This window comes from Patiria miniata, unplaced genomic scaffold (assembly GCF_015706575.1).
Source record: "Patiria miniata isolate m_02_andy unplaced genomic scaffold, ASM1570657v1 HiC_scaffold_4, whole genome shotgun sequence".
Classification (NCBI taxonomy): Eukaryota; Metazoa; Echinodermata; class Asteroidea; order Valvatida; family Asterinidae; genus Patiria; species Patiria miniata.
In genome coordinates, this window is record NW_024037071.1 from 3,069,104 (window position 1) to 3,091,605 (window position 22,502).

The 22,502-nt window shown below is 42.1% G+C and overlaps 1 protein-coding gene across 1 annotated transcript in view; it reads right to left on the bottom strand.

Moving 5' to 3' along the window:
- Window positions 1-850: 850 nt before the first annotated feature.
- The window catches only part of LOC119739631 (cilia- and flagella-associated protein 58-like), a 44,055-nt gene continuing 22,403 nt past the window's right edge, over window positions 851-22,502 (bottom strand). The window contains exons 12-16 of the mRNA XM_038214624.1: window positions 20,912-21,135; window positions 20,129-20,345; window positions 17,872-17,991; window positions 4,862-4,995; window positions 851-3,090 (exon numbers count right to left, since the gene is read on the bottom strand). Coding sequence (XP_038070552.1) covers window positions 2,964-3,090; window positions 4,862-4,995; window positions 17,872-17,991; window positions 20,129-20,345; window positions 20,912-21,135 — 822 coding nt within the window. The 3' untranslated portion in view covers window positions 851-2,963. The remainder of the gene's footprint in view (window positions 3,091-4,861; window positions 4,996-17,871; window positions 17,992-20,128; window positions 20,346-20,911; window positions 21,136-22,502) is intronic.

Here is a 22,502-nt window from a genome sequence, read left to right on the forward strand (position 1 = left end):
TGGAGATTTTCTGGGTCCGTCGCTTTTGATTATACACAAAAATGCCCTGGTTGTTTTTTCCCCCATGAATTTCTAGTCCATACTGCAGAGAGCTAGAGAGCTTAGAATTAAGTCATCTACCCGTGTATAATTCAGGGTTATATAGCCACCTCGACCATATTCATCGGTTCTCTTCCCTCCCCCCCCCCCCGATTCTGGGTCAGATTGTAGAAGCCCAGATAGAGATCTGATAGAGTATATCTGACCCAGATATCTCTTACTTATGGGACTGTGCACAGTTGAATGGCGCATTGCAAATACTATCCATGACTAGAACGAACACCATCATTATGCCCTCAGCAATTATCAATAGAGAGTGAAAGACTTTTTTTCACTGACCAAAGCGTAATGAGGAAATTGAGATTTTATGGGAATTTTTTCGAGAGGAAAAGACACAAACACAAAGGTACAAGAGAATGTCGTGTGCAAGCTATTAATTTTGGTTCACACAACGGCGGATCAAGGGCGGGGGGGGGGGGGGGGGGGGGGGGGCAACGGCCCCCCAAAACGAACCCAATTTTTTGTTTTAAGTGACGTCGCAATAAAGGCAGGCACTGCATACACCATCATCTTTTCCTTAAAAAAATGGTTAAAGTGATCAAAAATTGCTTCAGATTGCACCACAAAGCATCTTGAAATTCACAAAGAAAATTCGGGGTCCTTAAGCGAGCCCCGAAGCCCACGCCCCACTTTTTGGCGGAACCAATTATTTTTTTTGGTCCCCCCCCCCAAAAAAATAAATTGTGTTCTGGATCCGCCCTTGGGTTCACATGACTAGGTATGCGGATGAAATAATCGACATACATAGCCATCCAGTTAACCTCTTTATTCATATGTCTTTATTATCAAACAACAAAATAATGTTAATATCAAGTCCAAGTTCATTACAACCTTATAAATATCTATTAGTGGGAAGGTATGGACGGAAATTGCCTTATTTTCTCGAATACAACACAAAAAGAGCTTTACACAGGACATTAAAAATTCTTACCACAGTATAAAAACTCATGCACATAACAGCCTTTTTTTATATTTGGAATCTATTAGTGGGAAGGTATGGACGGAAATTGCCTTATTTTCTCGAATACAACACAAAAACAGCTTTACACAGGGCATTAAAAATTCTTACCACCGGATAAAAACTCAAAGAGCATAAAAGCCTTATTTATATTTGGATTTTTTTTTTCTGCAACCGTGGCTGATTAAAAATCTACCGTGTTTTCACAAAAGGCACTTGCTCAAGTAGCTTAGAATTAACACTAGGGTCCAATGATGTGTCATTCCGAGTTTGACATTGCAAAACCCACTGAATTCATGGGTATGTTAATATTGTTGCCTTCATGACGGTCAAAATTTGCAATTCACAATAAAAACTTGTTGAAGTCGGAATAACATCGATATCACTTCCCCTGGCGTACACTTCAAAAGATATTGCAATAGTGATGTCTTTGGGAATCAACGTAATTAACCACCGTTTTATTTGGGCTGATGGCAATTTATAATTTTAATTGTGAGCATTATTATAAGATTGCGTGGATTGGTGACTATATGCATTGCACTGTACATCAGGCCTCGCGGCCTTGCCCCCGCTGTAATGTTCAGCCCTGATGGACTCTGTAGCTAGGTCTCATTCCCCATTCCAACCACTAGGGAATGTGTGCTTGCTTTAAATTTTTCCCCCGCAACAAAAGCAGCTTACGCCGATTCCCCGGCAAAAAAGCCCGACTTGTTTATGCATGCCTATTTTGATATCCCCACGGAACGCACTAAATGACAGTTACCGTTGTGTAACAAGCGCCCGTGCGCACCACTGAATCAGGGCACAGTGAGGGTTAACTATTGTGCTCCCAGCCAAGAGTAAGTCAACATGGGCTGGCTCGGGGACTGAGTGCCCCGCGCAAGTCACAAATTAACTCCAGCGTATGTGAATTGAAGACGGTGCTTTTAGTTCGGTGTGGATCTCCTGTCGGTAGTTGATTAGGTGTGGAACGGGGAAATCAGAGGTTGATTACTGGGCCAGGATAGTGCAGAACTATGGGCCACTAGTATCTGGCCGGTGTTTTGCTAACATCCCACGAACTTGTGGGGTCACGGCGCGACCGCCAACCACTGCCAGTCATCTGCAAAAAACTGGCAGCGCACAGTCCGCTTGCTTTGAATCGATGCGGCAATGTTGCAGTGGGCTCCTGTTGTAGAACGTGGCCAGCACGAACAAGTATCAAGGCAGTATACGGTACAGTGAATGCAATAACTTAGAAGGAAAAAAAGCAAAAGTGTTAATGATTCATGGAACATCACGATGGCTCGTTGCCTGTTGCCTGATGGATTGGTTTCAGGTGGTGTGTGATTGCTTTAGTTGATGCATGGGACATAAATCAAGTTAGTTACAGATATAAGTCCATTGGTTACTATTTAGTAAGATCGTCTGTAATGCGTGAGGGCACTGAACAAAAAGGAACCCTGCCATATGCAGACTATGAAATGGATTGATTTTTAATTGACAGGTCACTTGAAGTGCTCCTTTCCTTGTTAATCTTTTTTCACTCTCTTGTATTAAAAAAATGTGATGTTGACTTTTATATTTCAAGGAACTTAATATAATAATCATAGGCCTGAAATAAATTTTTAAAATTGTTAACGAATGAGGAAAAATGTCAACTGTGTTTTTAACAAACATCAAATTTTTTAATCAAAAATGTGAAGTGCGGGGAAAAATATTATGACTGTCTCGTCTTTCCCGGCTTAGAGTACGGTTCCAGGAATTAGCCTCGGGCTAAAGAGTTCAACAATTCTATGTCGGTGAAGGCAATTACGCAAAACAGCCGGCATCCATTGTGTAAGTCCAAGCCTCATTAGGGACGGAATAATAATATTCATAATTAGAAGACGGGAGGATGAGGTTTGGTGTTGGACGGCGTGTGAAGTTAGGCGGTGACCTTTCCCGTGCCCGGCTGTTTCAAGTTGAAGCCCCCTCCCGTGAAGCGAGGACCGTCTGTCCGTTGCGGCTGGATGGGGGCTGTGCCTGCCTGCGCCACGGCCCTCTCTCGCTCTCTGGAAACAAAACAAACCAAGAAAAAGAAATAGGATGAGACAATTCTTATCGTGAAGTACCGTTGTCATTTGAAACGGTAGTTTGCAGAGTAGTAGTGACGTGGCAAGTCAAACCACAAGTCATGTCACAAGGAACAGGGGATGAACACTGACAAGGGATTGTCTCAGTTCATCCGAAGAGCTTGAGACTTGATTTGAGGCTTGTGAGGGCATGACTACGACACTTGCCATCCTCCAGGTTGCAGGCTCGAGTCCAGCCTGTGGGGCTGCAGTGCTTGTGTCTTTGGACAAGACAGTTCCTTCGTTCCTTCCCTCCGCCCACCCCTCCCGACACCCTTCCACATGAAAAATATTACAATGCACACTGAATCATTCAATAACAAATGGGTATATCAAATCCTCCATCACAAGTATGGATGGGAAATTTGGACAAGACATTTGGATAAGCGACAGCAAATAAGGGAAACAATAGTGGTTATGTTTCTTATTGCAGTACACATTAAACAACTGTTTTGGTGCTTTTTTGTTTTAATATTTCTCAGCTACAGTAAGACATTAGGTTTGTTTCCTTTAAATTTCAACCAGACCTTTGAAAAAGGATGAGTCAACAACCTAGAACATAACATCCTCGGGGATTTCAGAATGATGTGCCCCTTTAACACACTTTTTATTCAAAAAGGACAAATAACGTAGACATCATTTTCCCAAGTGTCTTTTTCATAAAGGGGATGCTGAAAAACCAGAAGAATGAGGGTTGTCCCCGTGATTGCGGCCGTGCACTTTTGAGCATCAACGGGGAAAACAGGAGAAGCCAATGTGGGCTTAGGCACAGAGCAAGACACACTTAGAGTAATCACTTGGACCGTTTGCAATGGACTGTACTCTTTCAAGCAATAAACAGAATGCACAGACTGCATCCGCCGAGCAAATAAACACTACCCGGGGCAAAACCCTTGGGATCCCATTTGTTGACTTGGCACAGGCGAGTCAACGGACTAATCTTCCGGGATCGCCCCGTAAAGTAAGCCCACACTGCCCCCCGTATACTGAAAAGACGTAAGTCGCGGGCAATTCAATTTGTATCTTAATGGCAATCGGGACGATTAAATGTTGTGCTGGAAGGGTTGATCTGGATTTTTTTTAGGGAGGGGGGGGGGGATACTGTTTTGTTGAGCAGATTGCAAGCTTTGCGAAAAAAACAATTCGTCTGTGGCTCCTGGCTTGAGCGACAACACAAGGTGAACAATCTAATTCAGAAAGTATGTCAGGGATTGCGCCCAGAGATCTCGCTGTGCTTTCACAAAAGCCCTGCGTATGAGACAACATCTCAGGACATGCTTGCCTTGTTTTTGTATTTTTTAAATTGAGCTCACGAGGCTGTAGCCATGGGAACGTGGCCAGAACCCTCCTGCGACAAATTACATGAACTCCTGGGAATGGTGGATTTGACAAGCAAAACAGATCGTTATTTCAAAGTGGTAACAAAAATGGACACACGGACTGTAACATGAACAAAATGGTTCTCCTACAAAGAGGGTCGGTTCAAGCAAACAGCTCCAAATATCATAGTCTGAAAATTCTATAAAACCAAAGCGGCAGGTATTTTTTTGCCCATGACGTTTTGTAAAAATCAAATACTGCAGCTGGATACTAACGTCATTTGCTTTTAGAAGTATAAGACCGCGGGGAAAAAGGAGGGCGAGACAGTAGGGAATAGAGTCTGTTTTGATGGGAAATTTGATTTTCAATTTCACACTGAACTGCGGCCTACCTTCCTTGCTGCTCTTTGCGTTTCTGGGCGTAGTATTTCTTCTTGACTTCCTGCAGCTCACGAGCCAGTCTCTCTATCTCATACTTGTATTCCTGGACTTGGGATTCGTACATGTTCAGCTCTGATGCCATACCCTACATTGTAAGAGAAAGGAGAAGTATTAATTTCTTTGCATGAATGGGTCTATTGAGTTCAAAGCAAGGGAAGTTTTGTGACTGCAGAAAGCAACACTATGGGTAGATTACGGGGGTAAAATGGAGGATGGTTCTCCCCCCCCCCCCCCCATACACACACACAAAAGGGCAGGGTACCATGTACCAGATCAATCTGCGTTCACACCTCTGAGCTATTAACACCCCCCCCCCCTTTGTGGTTTGTTGCTCTAACAATAGTAGTAGTAAAGTCTGTCACCAGCCAATGTGGCCCATCAGGCCGGCGTTTATCTCCGGTTTCAGTGGCATGAAACAATCGAGAATGTTTCTACTCCCCCCTGGATGGGATGTTAGTCCATCGCAGGTTACTCCCCAGCTATGCCAGTACCCATTTATACTCCTGGGTGGAGAGAGGCAAGTGGGACGAAGTGGCTTGCCCAAGAACACAACAAATGACCAGCAGCTGGATTCGAACCCTCTGATCATGAGTCACAAACCGTAGCCACAATGCCACACACCCCACCAAACAGTACATTTACTGTAACTTCAATGTCATGGAAAGACAAACTTACAATTTTCATCTTTCTTTCAATAGTTACCCCTGTGAAGGGAACTTCTACATTATAGAATTTCTATGGACTTCAAACACAAACACCAAATTAGCAGGTTTTTTTTCCCATTCCGTTTGGTTAAGCTTGAATACTATAATCACAAAGAGAGTGAGAGAGTTGAGGGAGACCATGTACTGTGCTCAGCTTGGTGCATGACATAGAGCGTGGATTCTTTGAGGAGTTTAAAGCTTAGTCCTGAGACGGCGTTGAGTTATCCAGAATTTTCCAAGCATTTTTTTTTCATTTCATAATCATTTGCACGTAAAGACAGAATTATCATTGATGCACATCTTTGTGTAACATACACCTGCAGCATTGATAATGAAAAAAAAGAAGAAAATGTTGAAAGAGAGAAAATGTTGAAAGAGAGAAACGTTAAAAATAGGTGTTTTTTTTATTTCCTGAGCAACAGCAGGTGACTGAGGAGAATGAAGAAATGAGAGACTGGTGCCATATGGATTATGCACACACGCTCGTCGCTTAAGTCCTGATATCCTGTTGGTGCAAGTAATTTTGGAATAAGTACCGGCAAATCACTGCCGTGGCAATCATCGCTCATGGACAACAACATGAAAAACACCTGCCTTCTAACGTCAATGTTTGAATAAGGAACGTCAGTATCAAAAGCTCACTTGTCTGGTGACTTTGTTGAGAACTTCAGCCGCAATGGCATCGAACAAAGCTGATTGGTTGAAGCTTTTTTAAGGAACGTCAGTATCAAAAGCTCACTTGTCTGGTGACTTTGTTGAGAACTTCAGCCGCAATGGCATCCAACAAAGCTGATTGGTTGAAGCTTTGTGGATCAAAGCTGCTACTGCAACTCGCGAAGGAAAGTTTGAAGCTGGAAAATTGCCCGTTTGTAAAGAGTACGGACTAATTGTTCTGGGATTTTAAAATAGACAAAGCGGGCAGTTTATGCAAGATTACAACCCACACAATTTCTGGTGTGGGAATGAAGAACAAAGCTCGACTGGCTCAGTGTAATCACTGTACGTACAATGTAAATCCAATCTTTTTTTTTATATTTTTTATTATCTAACAATAAAATGCTGCAGGGGAAATGATGAAAAGAGATGCCCGTGTGCCATAACACAATTGCCAGACATCTCTCTCCCCAGGTTGAATAACCTGAAGCGAATCTGCAAAAAGGAAAATGTCACCGACTCCACAAGACCTCAAGTGCTTGAACGCTCGACGCCGGCGCACAAACTTGTTTTGGGGCGCCAAACTCGAGTGCGTATCGAATACGAGGGGCCCCGCACTAGCAAGTGCCATTTGAACCCTGGCATCGCACTCAGGAGTCGGCCCAACAAAATCACATTACAGGGTGAAGTTGCCGACTGCGCACCAATCTGCCCCTCTCATGTAACTCGTTAAGTTTCAGGGTCGGCGGAGAATCAGACGCCTCCCCTTTTCGCGCCATGTAAATACTTTAGTTTGGACTTAAGTCTTAGGGAGGGAGGGAGGGTCGCACTTCGCTTGATTTGTGAAGGGGGGGGGTTGACTTAAGGTTGCTGGGGTGTATATCCGACTCACCTACATGTAATAGCAAACAATCCCAGAAAGCATATACATGTAAATATCTAATAAAGAATCCTAATTGAATCAGCAAGATGTGATCTCATTAGTCGGTCTTCATCCAACACAATAAATCTTGTGCCCAATCGAATTACCGACTGTGTGGAATTATCGTTTACATCTCTGGTCTGTATCAAATTTGATTAAAGAAATTAGATTATGTCAGCAGGGCTTGGGTATGTTTAATAATATCAATACATACATCTTTTTTAACTGAACAAGAAAAACATAAAGACAATTACACAGTGGACTGTGATCACTGTGATTACATACATTTCACTTTCATTTAGGACTACTGACGGCACAATGCACAATTCATGAACATCCCGGTGTGTACATCAACATGTATGCCCTTCATCATGGCTCACTCGTATTGTATTTTGTGAATGCCAGTCAAGTAAAAATGTAATCATACAGAAAAGGGGAAAAATACACAAATAGAGAAAAATGTACATTTAGTTCAACACTGCCTCCTCTTCCCCTACAAAAAATGGCATTGCTAGATCCAGGCATGCAACTGGGAAATCACAAAAAAGAAGAAATTCAAATTTTTTCCAGACTTTGTACAGTGTTTTTCTATTGTCAATGGCACACATGGGAAGTAAAAAAAGAGGAAATCAGCTGATCCGAGGAAAGTTGAATCTGCGTTATCCTCGCTTGTATTCTCCACATGCAAATTAGATGGTTTCAGAAAATGTCTGTTGGTGTGATGAACAGGGGTAATATTGACAAAATGTGCCAAAATGGCAGCGTCAAGGTGTATTATCTTCAGGGAATACAATGAGGTAAAATACTTTAATGGCCTGATGAGCAGGGGTAATAATAAGCTGAGCACCAATACTGGCAGATAGGGACTTATTGAATACACATCCGCCAACCCCCCCTCCCCCAACCCAACTGGACATATCAACCACACAAATGTAATAAAGACTACACAGCATGCACAGAGAGAAAGACAGGTGATCTCCATCAGGATGGAATTAGAGCAAGTCAAGCCCACAAGGCAAGGGACCGGGGGCCCTGGGTACCAGCCAAGCCATATTGGTAACCTGACATACGGGCAGTCATCCCCCAGCAACAGATGCAGTCCGGCGTGTCAACTACTCTGACAGACGTCCAGTTTCAATTTATTGCGAGTCAACTGTCCTAGTTGTCATTATCTCCGGCCGGCCCTGTCACTGAAGCCACCAGCATGGCACCGTCGGCTTTCTTTCACTGTCCTATTTTTTTCCACCTCCCTTTTTTTCAAAATAAACAAAAAGCTCATCTGCTGGTCTAGCTGTTTTGGTTTTCCCTCATACATCTTCCTGATGGAAGCTGGTGCTGAATCAATAAAGGGACGGGTAGATGAACTCCCCTCCCCTTTCATCATCTTCTAAACTCCCACTTTTGATCAAACAAGGCTCGATCTGCGTCTGTTTTGTGTGAGCAAGCAGCAAAATGGACGGACGAGTAGCGAGGAATCGACTGCTTCAAGCAGAACGGGGAGTTAATCTCCTTCATTAAAATTTTTTTTTTTTTTGTGGAGCGGGATAATTGGCGCCCCGAATCAGAAAAGCCTGTCTTTCCAGTAACTGGTAGCAACGGTGAAGTAGCATCGTTGCAAGGACGTGACAACCATTGCCAATAATGCCCACCACCATGGCAGTGGTTAAGAGACTCTCTGTCAACCTTTAATTTGATTCACGAGATTCTGGTTTTTGATTCTTTCGGATATCTGGACAGACCCTAGTGCTTCTTGAAAAAAAAAAAAAAAAACCTTTAGGAAAGATTTTCTAATTTACGGCACTATTCAAGTGTATTGGTTTTTGAGATAAAGATTCTGAAATTCAAGTCGGGTTAGCAGTATAGCAATATTTAAATGTCTGCCTGGATAATCTACCGGTAACAACGCAGGGCATGCCCAGTAAAGCTGGTCCCAGAGTGCACAAAATTCTATTCTATTAGTTATCCCACAAGAGCAAGTGGAACACAGAATAATGTAGTGCGTCTGTGTCCCACATACCATGAGGCCAAGGGCTGAGTGGTATGTGGGACACAGACGCACAACATTTTCCGTGTTCCACGAGCGCGAGCGTGATAACGAATTTATCTTCAAGCAAACTTGATGCGCAGTAAAGATGAAATACGCATGCTGTAGGCCTACACAAACTTTTCCTATTACACATGCATGTTTGTACGGAATGGCGCACGCATGTATCTTGGAATGAGCGCAATACGCGGAGTACGGTATGGACTGTGACTGTGCTACATAGATATACATGTATGTAGCATGGCTTATTGCCATGGATCAACCAATCAGAATCGAGGATTCAAGTTTACTTGAAGATAAATGGCTATATTCTCTGGAAGTCTTTTCATATATACATCTGGCCTAAACACTACCAAACACTACAATGTATTTGGTCTACGGACTTTGACTTGTTGTACTTCTTGTAGAATGTAGCCACCCTATTTCGGTCTCAATATATATGCTTGGCCTTGGGTGCAGTGCGCCCCTCGGGTGTTGAAAATGGCATATCCCACATCCCAGCAGTCAATAATTGTTAAATATAAGACGGGTGCAATATTGTTATCGCGAGTACAACATATTCTTGTATCCCCGAAAAGAAGCCATCCAATATTATTATCAAATTGGCATTAATTAAAACACCAATAGAAAAACACCGGATATCCAAACTCATAAACTGCAACCAGTCTGACTCCGAGTCCTTTTAAATCTCAATCGATTACATTTCTCGTTTGACTACCACATCACCATCGATATTGAGCCAGCTCTCAACAAGCTATTACTGAGATTGCTGCGGCTCACTCGCCAGACTCTGCAAACACAACATGAAAAGCCACTAATGCTCTGCTGTTGACAAAATGCTGGATATGACTTCCTGTGAATGCATACGTCAACATATATTTCACCACTGCCATCAAAAGAAGCTCCTTGTATGTATTCTCATGGCAGGTGTCACTGAACCCCCACGTGCATGGCTTGATATTCTATGGACAAAAAACACCTGCTGTACGAAACCACATGGCTAATACATGCGGCTCAATTTCAAATCCAAAATTAATTAACACCGACTTTCGCGGAACTTAATACGTACACACTTATGTATGTGTGTATATTTTTTTTTGCGAGAGATTACCGGTACGTGGGAGCATCTTTATGAACTGATGAATCTATAACTAACCTGGGTCACTACATTTATAGTGACGGCGACTCATAGGGATGGAAAAATCCTTGCAGGATTTGAGGACGGACTGAGTACACTGATGGAAATGTCAAGAACCATTCTCACCGCCGGTTCTTTTCAGAGAACTTACAAATCTTCACAGAAGAGATACTCGCATGCAAAGCTTAAAATTGCATTTATCTTTGTTGGGCTTTTTTTTTTTGCTTTTGGCTTAGAATTGGCATGATACTCGAAGAAATTTGGTGGCCTTTAATAACGTGCATTTGTGCAATAGAACATATATTAGTGAGCGGATATACATGTAACAATACATCCCGTTTACTGAAGCAGTTTAGTAACTTTACCTAAAAGGTCCATGTAATTTGTAAATGCACCTTTGTGTCTCATTTAATCTTGTTTTCAATTTTCATGTTGTCATTTTCAAGGCCTACCGTAATTGGTTCCAGTTTAGTAACTTTACTTAAAAGGCCCATGTAATTTGTAAATGCACCTTTGTGTCTCATTTAATCTTGTTTTCAATTTTCATGTTGTCATTTTCAAGGCCTAATTGGTTCCTTTGTGGTTTTATGCTAATGTAAATCTGCATTTGCATGAGCAAAAGTGTGATGTCAATTCAGGCAGAAACCTCAATGTCACAGCTACTTCAGCACAAAAATCTGCCAAATTTTTTTTCTTTCTTTGGTGATTCGTCGTTGTTTCAGTACATGACAGTAGGTCAATGAGCAAAAACGTTTCTCACAAATATTTTCAATGAGCAAATTTCGGGTTCAGAATTTGAACAGAAAAGCCCTAAACTGAACAGTGTCTTCCTGAAATGACAGCAACAGTGCCCTCATTTGTCAGGAAAAGCATGGATAATTTTTAAATCTTTGACGAAGTGCACTTTTCAATAAGATTAACCAAAAAGGGATGTCAAATGGGTTTTCATACATTTAAGAGGAGTAGAAAGTTGCACAAAATATGTTCCCAAGTAAAATTCATGTCACGAGCCCTTTAAATCTAGAAAATACACACTGAAAATGTAATTCTTTTAGCTGTAGGAATGAACTGACGTGAATTATCTTCAATTCACTATTGACTATACCCCAAAATGCAGTAGTTGCAGTGCCCTCTTTGTTCAAGAATATCCCATTACTTAAAGAGATTGCTAAGCTATACACTGAGAAGCCATTCAAGGGTAATATACATGTAGGTAGAATTTCTGCACTTTGCAGGAGATTTTTTTTTTTAAACCCATTAGACAAATTTCTGGTCGCAAGATAGTCAATTAGACTGGGATAGTAATCACTGGAAATTTGGAATCATTCCAGCGGTCTGATACGTGTAGGTATTTTAAATTATTACACTCAAACATATTACGTCGCAAGAGAATTTTGCTTCGGTAAGCAACCCATTTTTGACAAAATTTGAGAAATAACGACAGTGTCAGTGAAATGTATTTCTTGCGGATCAAATCAGCCTGATATAAATAATAAAAATTTTGGATGGCTTTTTTTTTTTTCGGGGATACAAGAATATGTTGCACTCGCTATAACAATACTGCTATAACAATACTAATTCCAATATCCAAATATTCCAATAGCCATCCAATATTATATAAATATTAGAAAATTATCATACAAGTACTTGGTCAATATCCTCTACCACAGACAAAAAAAAAAAACCAGACAATTTCTGATCTACGACAGAAAGATGACAAAGGATGACTATTCCTCCAGGGTCCTTTCTAAAAAAATAAAGAAAAAAATGGAAAGGGGGGAATGACACTAGTTTGAGTGGAGAAGTATTGTTTGGTTTTTATTGACAATACTGTATTGGAGCACACTTACGACTGGACACCCTCACACCCACACAACTGTCAGACTGTACAAAGGAAAAGGCTCTAGAGAGATTCTCTCAATCTCACTCCCAAAGATTGTGGTTATACAAGGGGAGAAGAACATGCATAGAGGGCGCTTTGTGACTTCTTTCGTAAGCCCCAATGGGAGCACACACCGCATGCGCGTACGGGACCATGTACATGTACTACATACACCCCGAGGACAGGCAGACAAAGGGAGAACAACAGATTCTTTGCTGTCATTGAGCGTTCGTCTTATATTGTGGGGAGAAAGTGAAACACAAAGCATTGTCCTCAAGAGTATAGTAAAACACAACTGCATGCACGTACGGCGCGAAGTACGCACGACTATTACAAACCCATCACGTCCTTTGCAAGACCGTCAAGCGTCATCAGGGTTGCGTTATCAAATGTCCCTCCCAGTGGTCTCCCCCATCTCCCTTTGAGACCGTTGAGAGGTTACCGGTGCTTGTCCACAGAGCTCATAAAACCCGTCAGTAGAAAATGATAGTGACTACATCTGTACATGTACAAAATATCACCTAAACACAAGCTATTCTGACTGCCTTGCTTAGACACTTTCAGACCCTTCTTCTGCTGCAGCTAATTTAACTTTTTCAAACTGTGAAGCAGAGTTTCACTCAATCTTTATTAACTCCTTTCCATCACCGACCTCCCTCCAAAAAAAAAATTATTTACAGAAACTACAAATTATGAAGCCGATCGATAGCGACCGTACCATTACGTTGTTTTGACTGTCGGGCTGATCTGAGAGAAACCCCTACCTCAAGAACAACACGACACAACAGCGGTCCCTTCAGTGTCGCAGAGGAGCACTCTCAAAGTCAAAGAAAAAGGCAAAATTGGTCGGAAAAGGGCCTTTTCCGAAAGGCCAGCACTACGTACCACAAACAAATCTGTATAGCCACTTCCTGCATTAGCGATATGAATTCTGCCGATGAAGACCCATTCTGACCATTTTAATTTCACAAAGTAGCGAGCTGTAATAGACATCTCAATCACCCCCCCCCCCCTCCTCCCCCCCCCCCCCCCATAAAAAAAATTGAAAGATTTACATCATGATGCCAATACTTCAAGATCTGCCACTCTGACTAATAGAAATTTTGCTTTTAGATTGTGGGTGAAACGTAAGTGAAGTTTGTTAAAAAAATAGAAGCAGTTGACATGGATGACACTTGGTTATGTGGCAACTGCAAGATATGACGTCAGTGCAACTTGATTCAATGGGACTTAATATTTTTTTGCGAAAAAATGGAAAAACCAGACAAGATATCAAAAAGGAAATAAAAATACTTCTTCCAGTATTGTTATTGTATCCAATGCCACAGAAGTGACAATCATAAGTCAGACATATAAACATGTACTCACCATAACTGACTGTACCTACATGTACATTGCTCATTACTTATTCAATATTATAAAGGGGAAAGGGGTTCACATTTTCTCCTGAGAGTGCTGTTGCAGTTTTTGTGATCTCTTCATCTGTGCCAATAACCAGAGAAGGCAGGCAAGACGCCTTATGCAAAGATGCTTAAGGTATTAATTCAACAATGTGCATATGACCGTAAGGATATTGTAAGCAGTCCTGCGTGCAATGAGTCACAGGTGCATTTCCATGGGGTTTTTTTGCTGTCACTTTTTTTGGCGCCATGAAAAATCTTACAAATTCACAATTTATTTTGCTTAGGACTATTTTTAAGTCTTCTTCTTTATTGTAGATTGACGTTTTTGTACAAGAATCATTAAATTTTGTGGAGAGAGTCTCCGAAGAACAATGCTTGGTTTAAAACTGTTGTTTATTTAAACATCTTATTGTTTTTCAGAGTTTACCGTACAAAAAATGCTTATAGAAATGAATTTTCAAACGCTGCCACTCAATCTCATTCAAGACCTATTGTTTACGTGCACTTCTTTCAATAAAGTCACCAGTGTTCTAGCCAGGCATCAAATAGCGCTAGCACCCGCTACGCTTTCGGAAATAAGTGCTACGCTTAAATCGCGCCGCTACGCTACCGCTACGCTATAAATTTTGGTTGCGAAAAAAAAAAATCTGCTGTTTGTTCGTATACAAGCGCAGCGACTTTGAGCATTGCGCACTGGCCGTACGACACACGAAAAATAAACAACGATCCCACCGCACGTACCCCGTACGATACCCCTACCGTGATGCTGCGCCACACGCATTCGCCATGATACATGTAGCAATAAGCACGTGCTGTTTTGTGCTGCGTAGATACAGCGCTCCGTACGACGTACGTGTCACATGTCACGTACAGAGCGCTCTGTGGACCACACCATTTTGCGGTATCGGGTGTGCTTTCCTATAAAGGTAAATATTTACAAGCATTTCAACTGTTTTAAAATTATAAATAATACTTTTTATCAAGTCCGAAACATGTTACTGTTTAAAAATAAGTTCTTCACGTCGGAACATAATTTTCGTAAAGGATTTATTCGAGAAACGATGTCCAAAGAAAGGTTAAGCACCCCTACGATATCAATGGATCCGTCCACAAGATGGCCGCACGTGAAGAATTCTTCTCGAAGAATGTCGCTGTCGAAAATTTCAATTTTTGACTACACTACTCGTTGCTGATAATAACAGTTCGATAAGTTTGGTAGTAAAAACGGATCTGTTTGTTCTTAGGACAAAACCAATCAGCAAGTATTGCAACAAAGCAAGTTTTTTAGCGCTCCACGAATGCGTTGCTTTCTCAAATGCTGAGGGAAAATTTGGTCGCGTAGTTCGCCGGCGTAGCCGGTGTGGGCTGGCCCGCGCCCGCACGCCGGGCCGGCCGGGGCAGGCCGCGGCCGGGATAGGAAGCAATTCCCGGTGATTATTTCACATCGTCATTATCTACAATTATATTTTTTAACATAACAAAAATGAGATTTCTCATTCACATTGTGTTGTAGCATATTGAAATTGCAATCGCCGACAACTTTTTCTGTCTGGGACCTCCATGGTTTTACAATTTCTCTCCCTGCCGATCGGATGGTTTTATTTACAAATTTAAAATCGGAACTACTGCTACTACGGCAGCGCTACACAACACAAGGCTTCTTGAAATATGAACGCAAAATATGAAATGTTCATGCGATTTGTTCTCGCACTTAATTTTGACAAAGTAAATCCCAATTTTGAGGAACTACTAAAAATGGTTAAACATCAGAAAGCATCGATCTTGGAACAATTTATACAAGTTAACATAATCTAAAATTTGAAAACAGAAGAAACTTTACAGGAGCAAGAGTATCAATCATTGAAACAAATAAAACAAAATTTCTTATAATTTTAAACACTTCTGCTAAAAAAAAAAATCAGGGGAAAGTGGCAGGGAATCGCCTCAGATTGCACCACAGAGCATCTAGAGTCCAAAATTTTCCGGGGCCCTTAAGCGGGCCCCGGACCCCACGCCGTAAGGGCTTCGCGCTCCGCGCTCGCATTAGTTGTCGAACCAAAATTACCCCTACGCTATAATTTCACCCTGGCTAGAACCCTGAAAGTCACGATAGTTTTGAAACAGCTGACCAATTTTTGCAAAGTCTCACACAGTTATAGAGCACTGTGTGTGCAATTTAATCGCTTTTCAAGGAAGGGGAAACAAAAAAAAAGACATCAAGTTGTGGACCAACAGGGGAGACAGAAATCGGATCTTGGATCAGAATCAAGTACCCGTTGAGTGAGCCGATGATCTAGAAAGATATAGGCCCGTTGATTCCCTGTCTCTTTGCTCAGAGATGTGAGGAGCTTGTTTGTTACTAGGGAGTGCGTGTGCGGCGTTAGGGCAGGGCTGTGCGACGGCCTGACGACTGTGTTTGGATTCCCACCACTGGACAGATGCTATCAGCACCATTCGCGAAAGCAACGGGATCTCGTTTGGTTTCTCGCCACTCATCGGGACCGGCTTAACGAATTTGTCTCACGTCTTCAGCTCTTACTTTTGGTTTCATCAAAAAGGAGGTTCTCAGTTTCCGGCCCCGAGTTGGCAATGCGAAGACTTTGTTAACTGATTGGATCAAGAGGAATGTGGGCGATGATAGGGATGCAATACCTTCAACAATATAATGAATTAAGAGAGATTTCTGGGGCACGTTTTTCTGTTAACGGAGCTATCCCCCGGCCGTGAAACTTTTCAAAATGCCGTGCATTCTTTCAGCACCGTACATTAGACGTTTAACAAGAGATTGATTGAATTAAGAGCAGCGTGGGCAACGTAGTTCATGAAAAACTTACGACCCACAGATTGCGGATTTTGTAGGGCACATTTAGTATTGACGTCCATGTATATGTACATACAAATAGCCGAATTATCCGGTAACCCAGATTTGTTTCAACCGGTGTGGTGCATTTCGGATAAATCTACATTCTTTCAGCGGGAAACATTATAAGATTTATCAACAGGCTGATTGGATTATGACATGGGAGGGGGTACAGTGGGGATGTTCATTGAGATTCCACTCACAAGGCACAATTTCCAACAATTTGATTTTGGAAGAGTGCTTTTCTAAAGTGGTATTATCCGCGACCCAGATACAAAGCACCGTTTTGTGACTGATCCACGGAGACACTCTTTCAAGGGCAAACAGTACAACTACATGAATGGTTCATTTTTCCATTCAAGGCTGAAAGGGGGGACACAGAAGACATGCTCTTTGAAAGAACTGGGTCAAGTCTATTGACAGTTGAAATTGGGGCTGGTGGAAATATTGAAAGCGATCTTCGTAAACAGCCTTTAAGTATGAAAACGGGCACGTCAAATATTTTGGAACTATGTTACACCTACTGAAGAATGGACTCTGTGCATAAACATATAGTTGGTGCTTATAGTCACAACGCACGAGCGCTGGGAGGGACACACTAAATTCACACACAAATTCGGGTGCATATGGCACGAAGTACGCACGATTAATTCCATTCCGAATGTGCACAAACGCATGGCGCAGCGTGAATGCCGGCTTCATCGGCAACGCGCTCTAATGTTCCTCCCACTGGTCTCCCCCAACTTTCTCATTGTGGCCACTGAGGGGGTACTCAGTGCACACAGTCTATAGCTGTGTAAATGCACAATGTATTTCTGAAAAAAGGTTCTTACATTATCCTTGTTGTGGTCAGGAATATCTACCGAGCTTCAAATGAGAACTTTTTCAGCAAGTCTGGACAATCACTCTGCCCAAGGCACAAAGTCTCTAAGGTGGCTTTAACCTGTTCTAACCCCAGAATTGCCAGAAATAAGACGATCCGTTTTGGACAGACTTGAGGTTATTGGATCCACACACTTGGCAAAGGCTTCACATGTTTATTCTCGTTGATTGCCTGCGGGGGTGTTTTATAAAACAGCAACGCGGGAATTTGTAGAAAGGTTCAACGGAGCACAATCTCATCTCTTTTGTTTCATGTTCAGGTCCTTTTTCGTGAAAGAACTCACATTTGATAATCTTGTCGCAAATGAAAGAATTTGATAAAATCTTGGGATAGGATAAAAATTCCTACCCTGGGAACAACCATTAATGTGAACTTTAATGTTACCTGTCTAAACTGGAGGATATAAAGTTGGCATCTTCCCCACACTTGGGAGGGGGGGGGGGGAGAGAAAAGAAATGGTGCTGTTCTTACCTTCAGCTGTTTGGTCTTGTCCTTCATGGTCTGCTGGTAGATTTGCAGTTGCTCTGCCACCTCGGGACCAGGCTGCCTGGCCAAAATGTGTTTCAGTTCAATGTACAGCTTCTCTTTTTCCTGTTTTTAGGGAGCGTAAAAAATACATAAAACTTAAGATGAAAATTGACACAAACTGGAAATAATTAGAAAAGTCTTTCTTGATCAAGCATCTATGAAATGGTTACTGAGTACTTGCCACACCTTAAATGTTATTCTGACCAAAAAACCCATGTTCTGAAATTGTTTGTTCGAAGTGGTTATCAAGAGCATCACTAACTCTTCAGTTACAAAAAGGTTTGGAGCTTTGAAAAAAACCAAGACCACAAACGACATAGCCAGTGCTAGCCAGACTACATACATGTAGCTTACTGCATGTAGCTACCCAACTGGAACAAAAGGTTTTTACCTTTGACACAAAAATGAAAACACTTTTAAGGGACAACGTTAAGGCTACTTTGTCCAGAAATGGATTGAAAAAAAATCGATTGGGCTGTCTTCAAAGCTGGAGAAAGCTTCCGGTCATTCTTTGCACTCTCCTATCCCTACCCTCCTGTGTGAACATTTTAAGACCACTTAAACTTCACATCCCGACATCTTTTTTTTTTTTTGATGTACCGTAAATAGAACTTTCACGACATAAAATGTTTGTCCCGAGTATGTTATTGACTGCTATTGGCTAAAACCCAAAATCCCAGATGGCTACTTGATTTCATCTTTATCATTTGCCGGACTTGAAACCAGCTTAATGGAACTTTAAAATGCAAATACAGTCAAGAAGTCAACTTGCTAAAAAGTGCTGGAAGTAGGCATGATATAACAGCCCTGAATTCCTTTAACTGGAACAAATCTACAATCTGGAAATCTACTTATAGTCTCTCGTGGGGTCACTTGTCCGAAATATGGTACTTTGGCAAATAGATAGGAGGATATATGATACACACAGACAGATCAGTCGGCATCCCGCAATGTGTGCATTCAATTCCGGCGCAACATTTCTAGCATCCTTCTTTCTGTTGACTCAAGTGGAATATATGATGGAAATCTGTCCTGCGGGGGAAACACGGAACTGGACAAATGTACTTTTGAAAATGCGTCCGCTTAGAAACTAGGGTTTTTTTTTAAGACAAAAACGGGCAATGCTCTTGCAAACAACTTAACAGAGAGAAAGTGCAATGGTGGGCGACCAGATCCATAAATTGACAACGCTGTATTACTACTAACAAACTTTGCAGGACTTGACCCCTAACACATTATCACCAGCTCCAATTTTTTCCCCAACTCCTGCGATTCAGTGCTCAACAGATCTGCCCGCTCAGCAAACTCAGCTAAACGCAGACCTACACGTACATGTAGACCAGGCAAATCTCCAGCCCCTCAGGTTCATTGCTGGTTCACACTTCCACGAATGCCATTGCACAGCAAACTTGACGTTATGAAGCATTTGCTGAGACATTCACCGGAGTGGAAATGTGTTCGAGATTTTGCAAATTCGCCACGCAAAAACTTGACGTGACGTCACAACTTCCCAATTCCATTCGCTTCATGTGATTCTGCCTGAGCAGCTGAGCAAGTTGTATCGGCATAGCTCCAGCAATTATTCAGATAATCTCACTTTAAGAAAGAAATCCATCAACCTCTGCAATTGTGCATTCAACAAGTCCACATGTTTAGAAAGCTCATCTCACAACACCAACCTGTATCAACAGCTCTGCCAATTCTACACTCAGCAAATTTGCATGCTTAGCAAGTAATCTACAAGCTCCTGCAATTCTGAACTCATAATCTGCAGGCATATTACAGACACTTGTCATGCAAGCGTCTATTCCATAGACTACCCCCGCCCCTCCTCCACTCCCAACCAGCCACACACCCAACTGCCCCACCCCACCCTGCCCAAGACAACCCCAAGAGGAAAGGGATGGAGGGGAGATATGTTAGGGAGGGGAAGAGAGAATTGTGACTGCTCATTGCAGAGGTGGAGTAGATGGTGGCAGAAGTGGGATATGTGGTGTTAAGGGTGGGAAAGGTGGTGGCAGGGGTGGGATGTGCATTGGCAGGAGTGAGACATGTGGTGGGACAGGTGCGGTAGAAGTGGGTTAGGTGGTGGCAGGATGGTGATCAGAGTGGGTAAAGTGGTAACAGGAGTGGGATTGACTGAGGCAGAAGGATAGGTGTTTTTTTTTCTTCGCCTAGCGATTTTCAGCAAAACACTGACCTGTATCAGAAGCTCCTTCTCCACCACCTCCTCTGTCTTCTGAATCAGGCGCCGCTGCAGCGTCTGTATCTTCTGGATCATCTCGTAGGTGCTGGGGTCCGAGCCTTCCAGCTTGCGCCAGCGGTGGATGTTCATGGGGTTCTCCAGTTCTTCCTCCAGTGCCTTGCAGCGGGTCCGCTCCCGCAACAGCTCACGCTGCAGGTGGTAGACTTCCCGTCTTGACAAGGGGAAGACATCGAAATAGGGATTAAAATCATGTTGGAGTGATTTTGTTGTTTTCTTTTAATGCATATTCGCCATGAACAAGTCTATTATTTAGCCAGCTATCTTGGGAGACTCTGGGTCAAAATAGGTTCTTGTTCTTCCTCAGTAAAAATAACATTTGAAAGTGTGAGGCCAAATTTAGAATATTTCCATTGAGATTGGACAATGGAATCCGTCACTTGCTTACAAAGAGGGAGTTGGGGGCGCATGGGAGGGCAGCGAACACATTGCACATTGCCACCTACATGCCAGACCTCACACGAAGACCTGCTCATCCAAAATAAAATAAGTTGTACATACTTCGGGCCACACCCTGGCAAACCAGCAAACTAAAACCAGATGTGTCTCTCCTATGTAATGCGGGTGTCTGTTTTGTCATAGTATAACGATCCAAATCCAGATCTAGATCCAGATCCTACTCGTTTACTTTTTTAAATGGTTCCGGAGTCAGAGATAAAGCCCAAGCCAGAACCAGGCCCAGGTTTGGGAACTGACCAACATGCTTTTTACTCCTCTTACCTCAAATCATCCACGTTGGCCACACTCTTGTTCAGGATGTTCTTCTCCCGTCGGAGTTTCTTGATCTCCAGCTTGAGCAGACGGACGTCCTCCAGTCGCTGGCGGTACTGCATCTCTCCTTTGGCCAGGGTGGACTGCTGGATCTTGATCTTCTCATAGAGGAGGGCCAGCTCGTCATTGCGCCGCACCAGCTGGGTGCCAAGGATATCACGCTCGCTGATCACCTAAGAAGTTGAAGGGGAAATGTAAAGAGAGGCTTGAACATTTCAAATTTGCTTTTTGAGAAGTTCTTTTATTTTGAAGCAACAACATTTGAAGGGCGGGTGGGGGCGTTTGAAGCAAGAAATCTGCTCAAAAATAAGGATGCGCATAGTTTCAGCTCTGTGGATACATAAAAAAAAACAGAGAAAAACTATGCACAGATTTTTGGGTTTTTTTAACTCGATTTCGTTGCTGACACACACAAGAAAATGTGCTTGTGGACACCATATTTTGAAAACCACCTTCAATGTTCTTCCAAACGATACAATTTCAGGCGGAATTATTTCACAGAGTGGTTGACACCAGTCCCATCTTCACTTTTCCCGTAGGTGTTTTTCCAGGTACAGGTAATTGCAAATTATCCTTTTAAGATGCTTTGTATGGTATGACTTGTCTGCTATTTTTTTAGGTTCATCAAGCAAAATAGAATCCTTTTCTAAATTGCTATTTTTTTGCAATGCAAAAGGTATTTTCTTTTGAATGAGACATTGACTAAAAATACTGGCTTTGAAGTTTTAACTTTTGATCAATTACTGAATGGAATTTCAAATAAAAAAACAACTAAACTATTCAATGGTCACAAATTTTTAATAAAAGTCTTCTCAACAAAAGCTGAATCTTTATAGGTACATGTACATGTAGTTTGGGCTTTTATCCACATTTATGAGCTATATTACGAGTACATGTACCACTCAACACAGCTTGCTTTATGCCAGAAACTGCACATGTACTTTTGCATTTCCCCCTTTATTTTGGCAGACTTTTTCCATAATTCTGGACTTGTAGAATAAAAACAAAAAAATTATGTTGATATCTATGCTATGGAAGAGCTTTATGGAGACTTGAAAAAAAAAAAAATCAATGTTCGAACGAGAGAAAGTATTCTTCACCGAAAGGTCATACACTTCCATTACTGCATCCCACGGTACAGTGCGACAAAGACTAAGAGTACATCCAGAATGCGTCTCTTCTAAATCAAAATTTCAGCAAAAGCATATTCAAAAGTTATTGACAACAGCACGAACAGACAGAGATGTAAGAAATACTCTGCAGCATGGAAATGGGGCACAAGGGGGCATGCATGATCTCAGTGCAATACAGTCACTCGATACGAGAAATGAAACCACTTCGAGTAGTCGGCATGTATATTCAGATCTCGATCGCCTTCACGCTATCGTCCTCGGCTGCTCTCACAAGTCAAATATCAATGAACTCAGAGACAAGATTGCGTATTTGCTTAACTCTCAGTTTCGGATTCATCCCCCCTCCCCCTGTCACTCAGATGCAGTCGCTTGATAACCAAAAAAAAAAAAAATTGGACTCCGGTCCT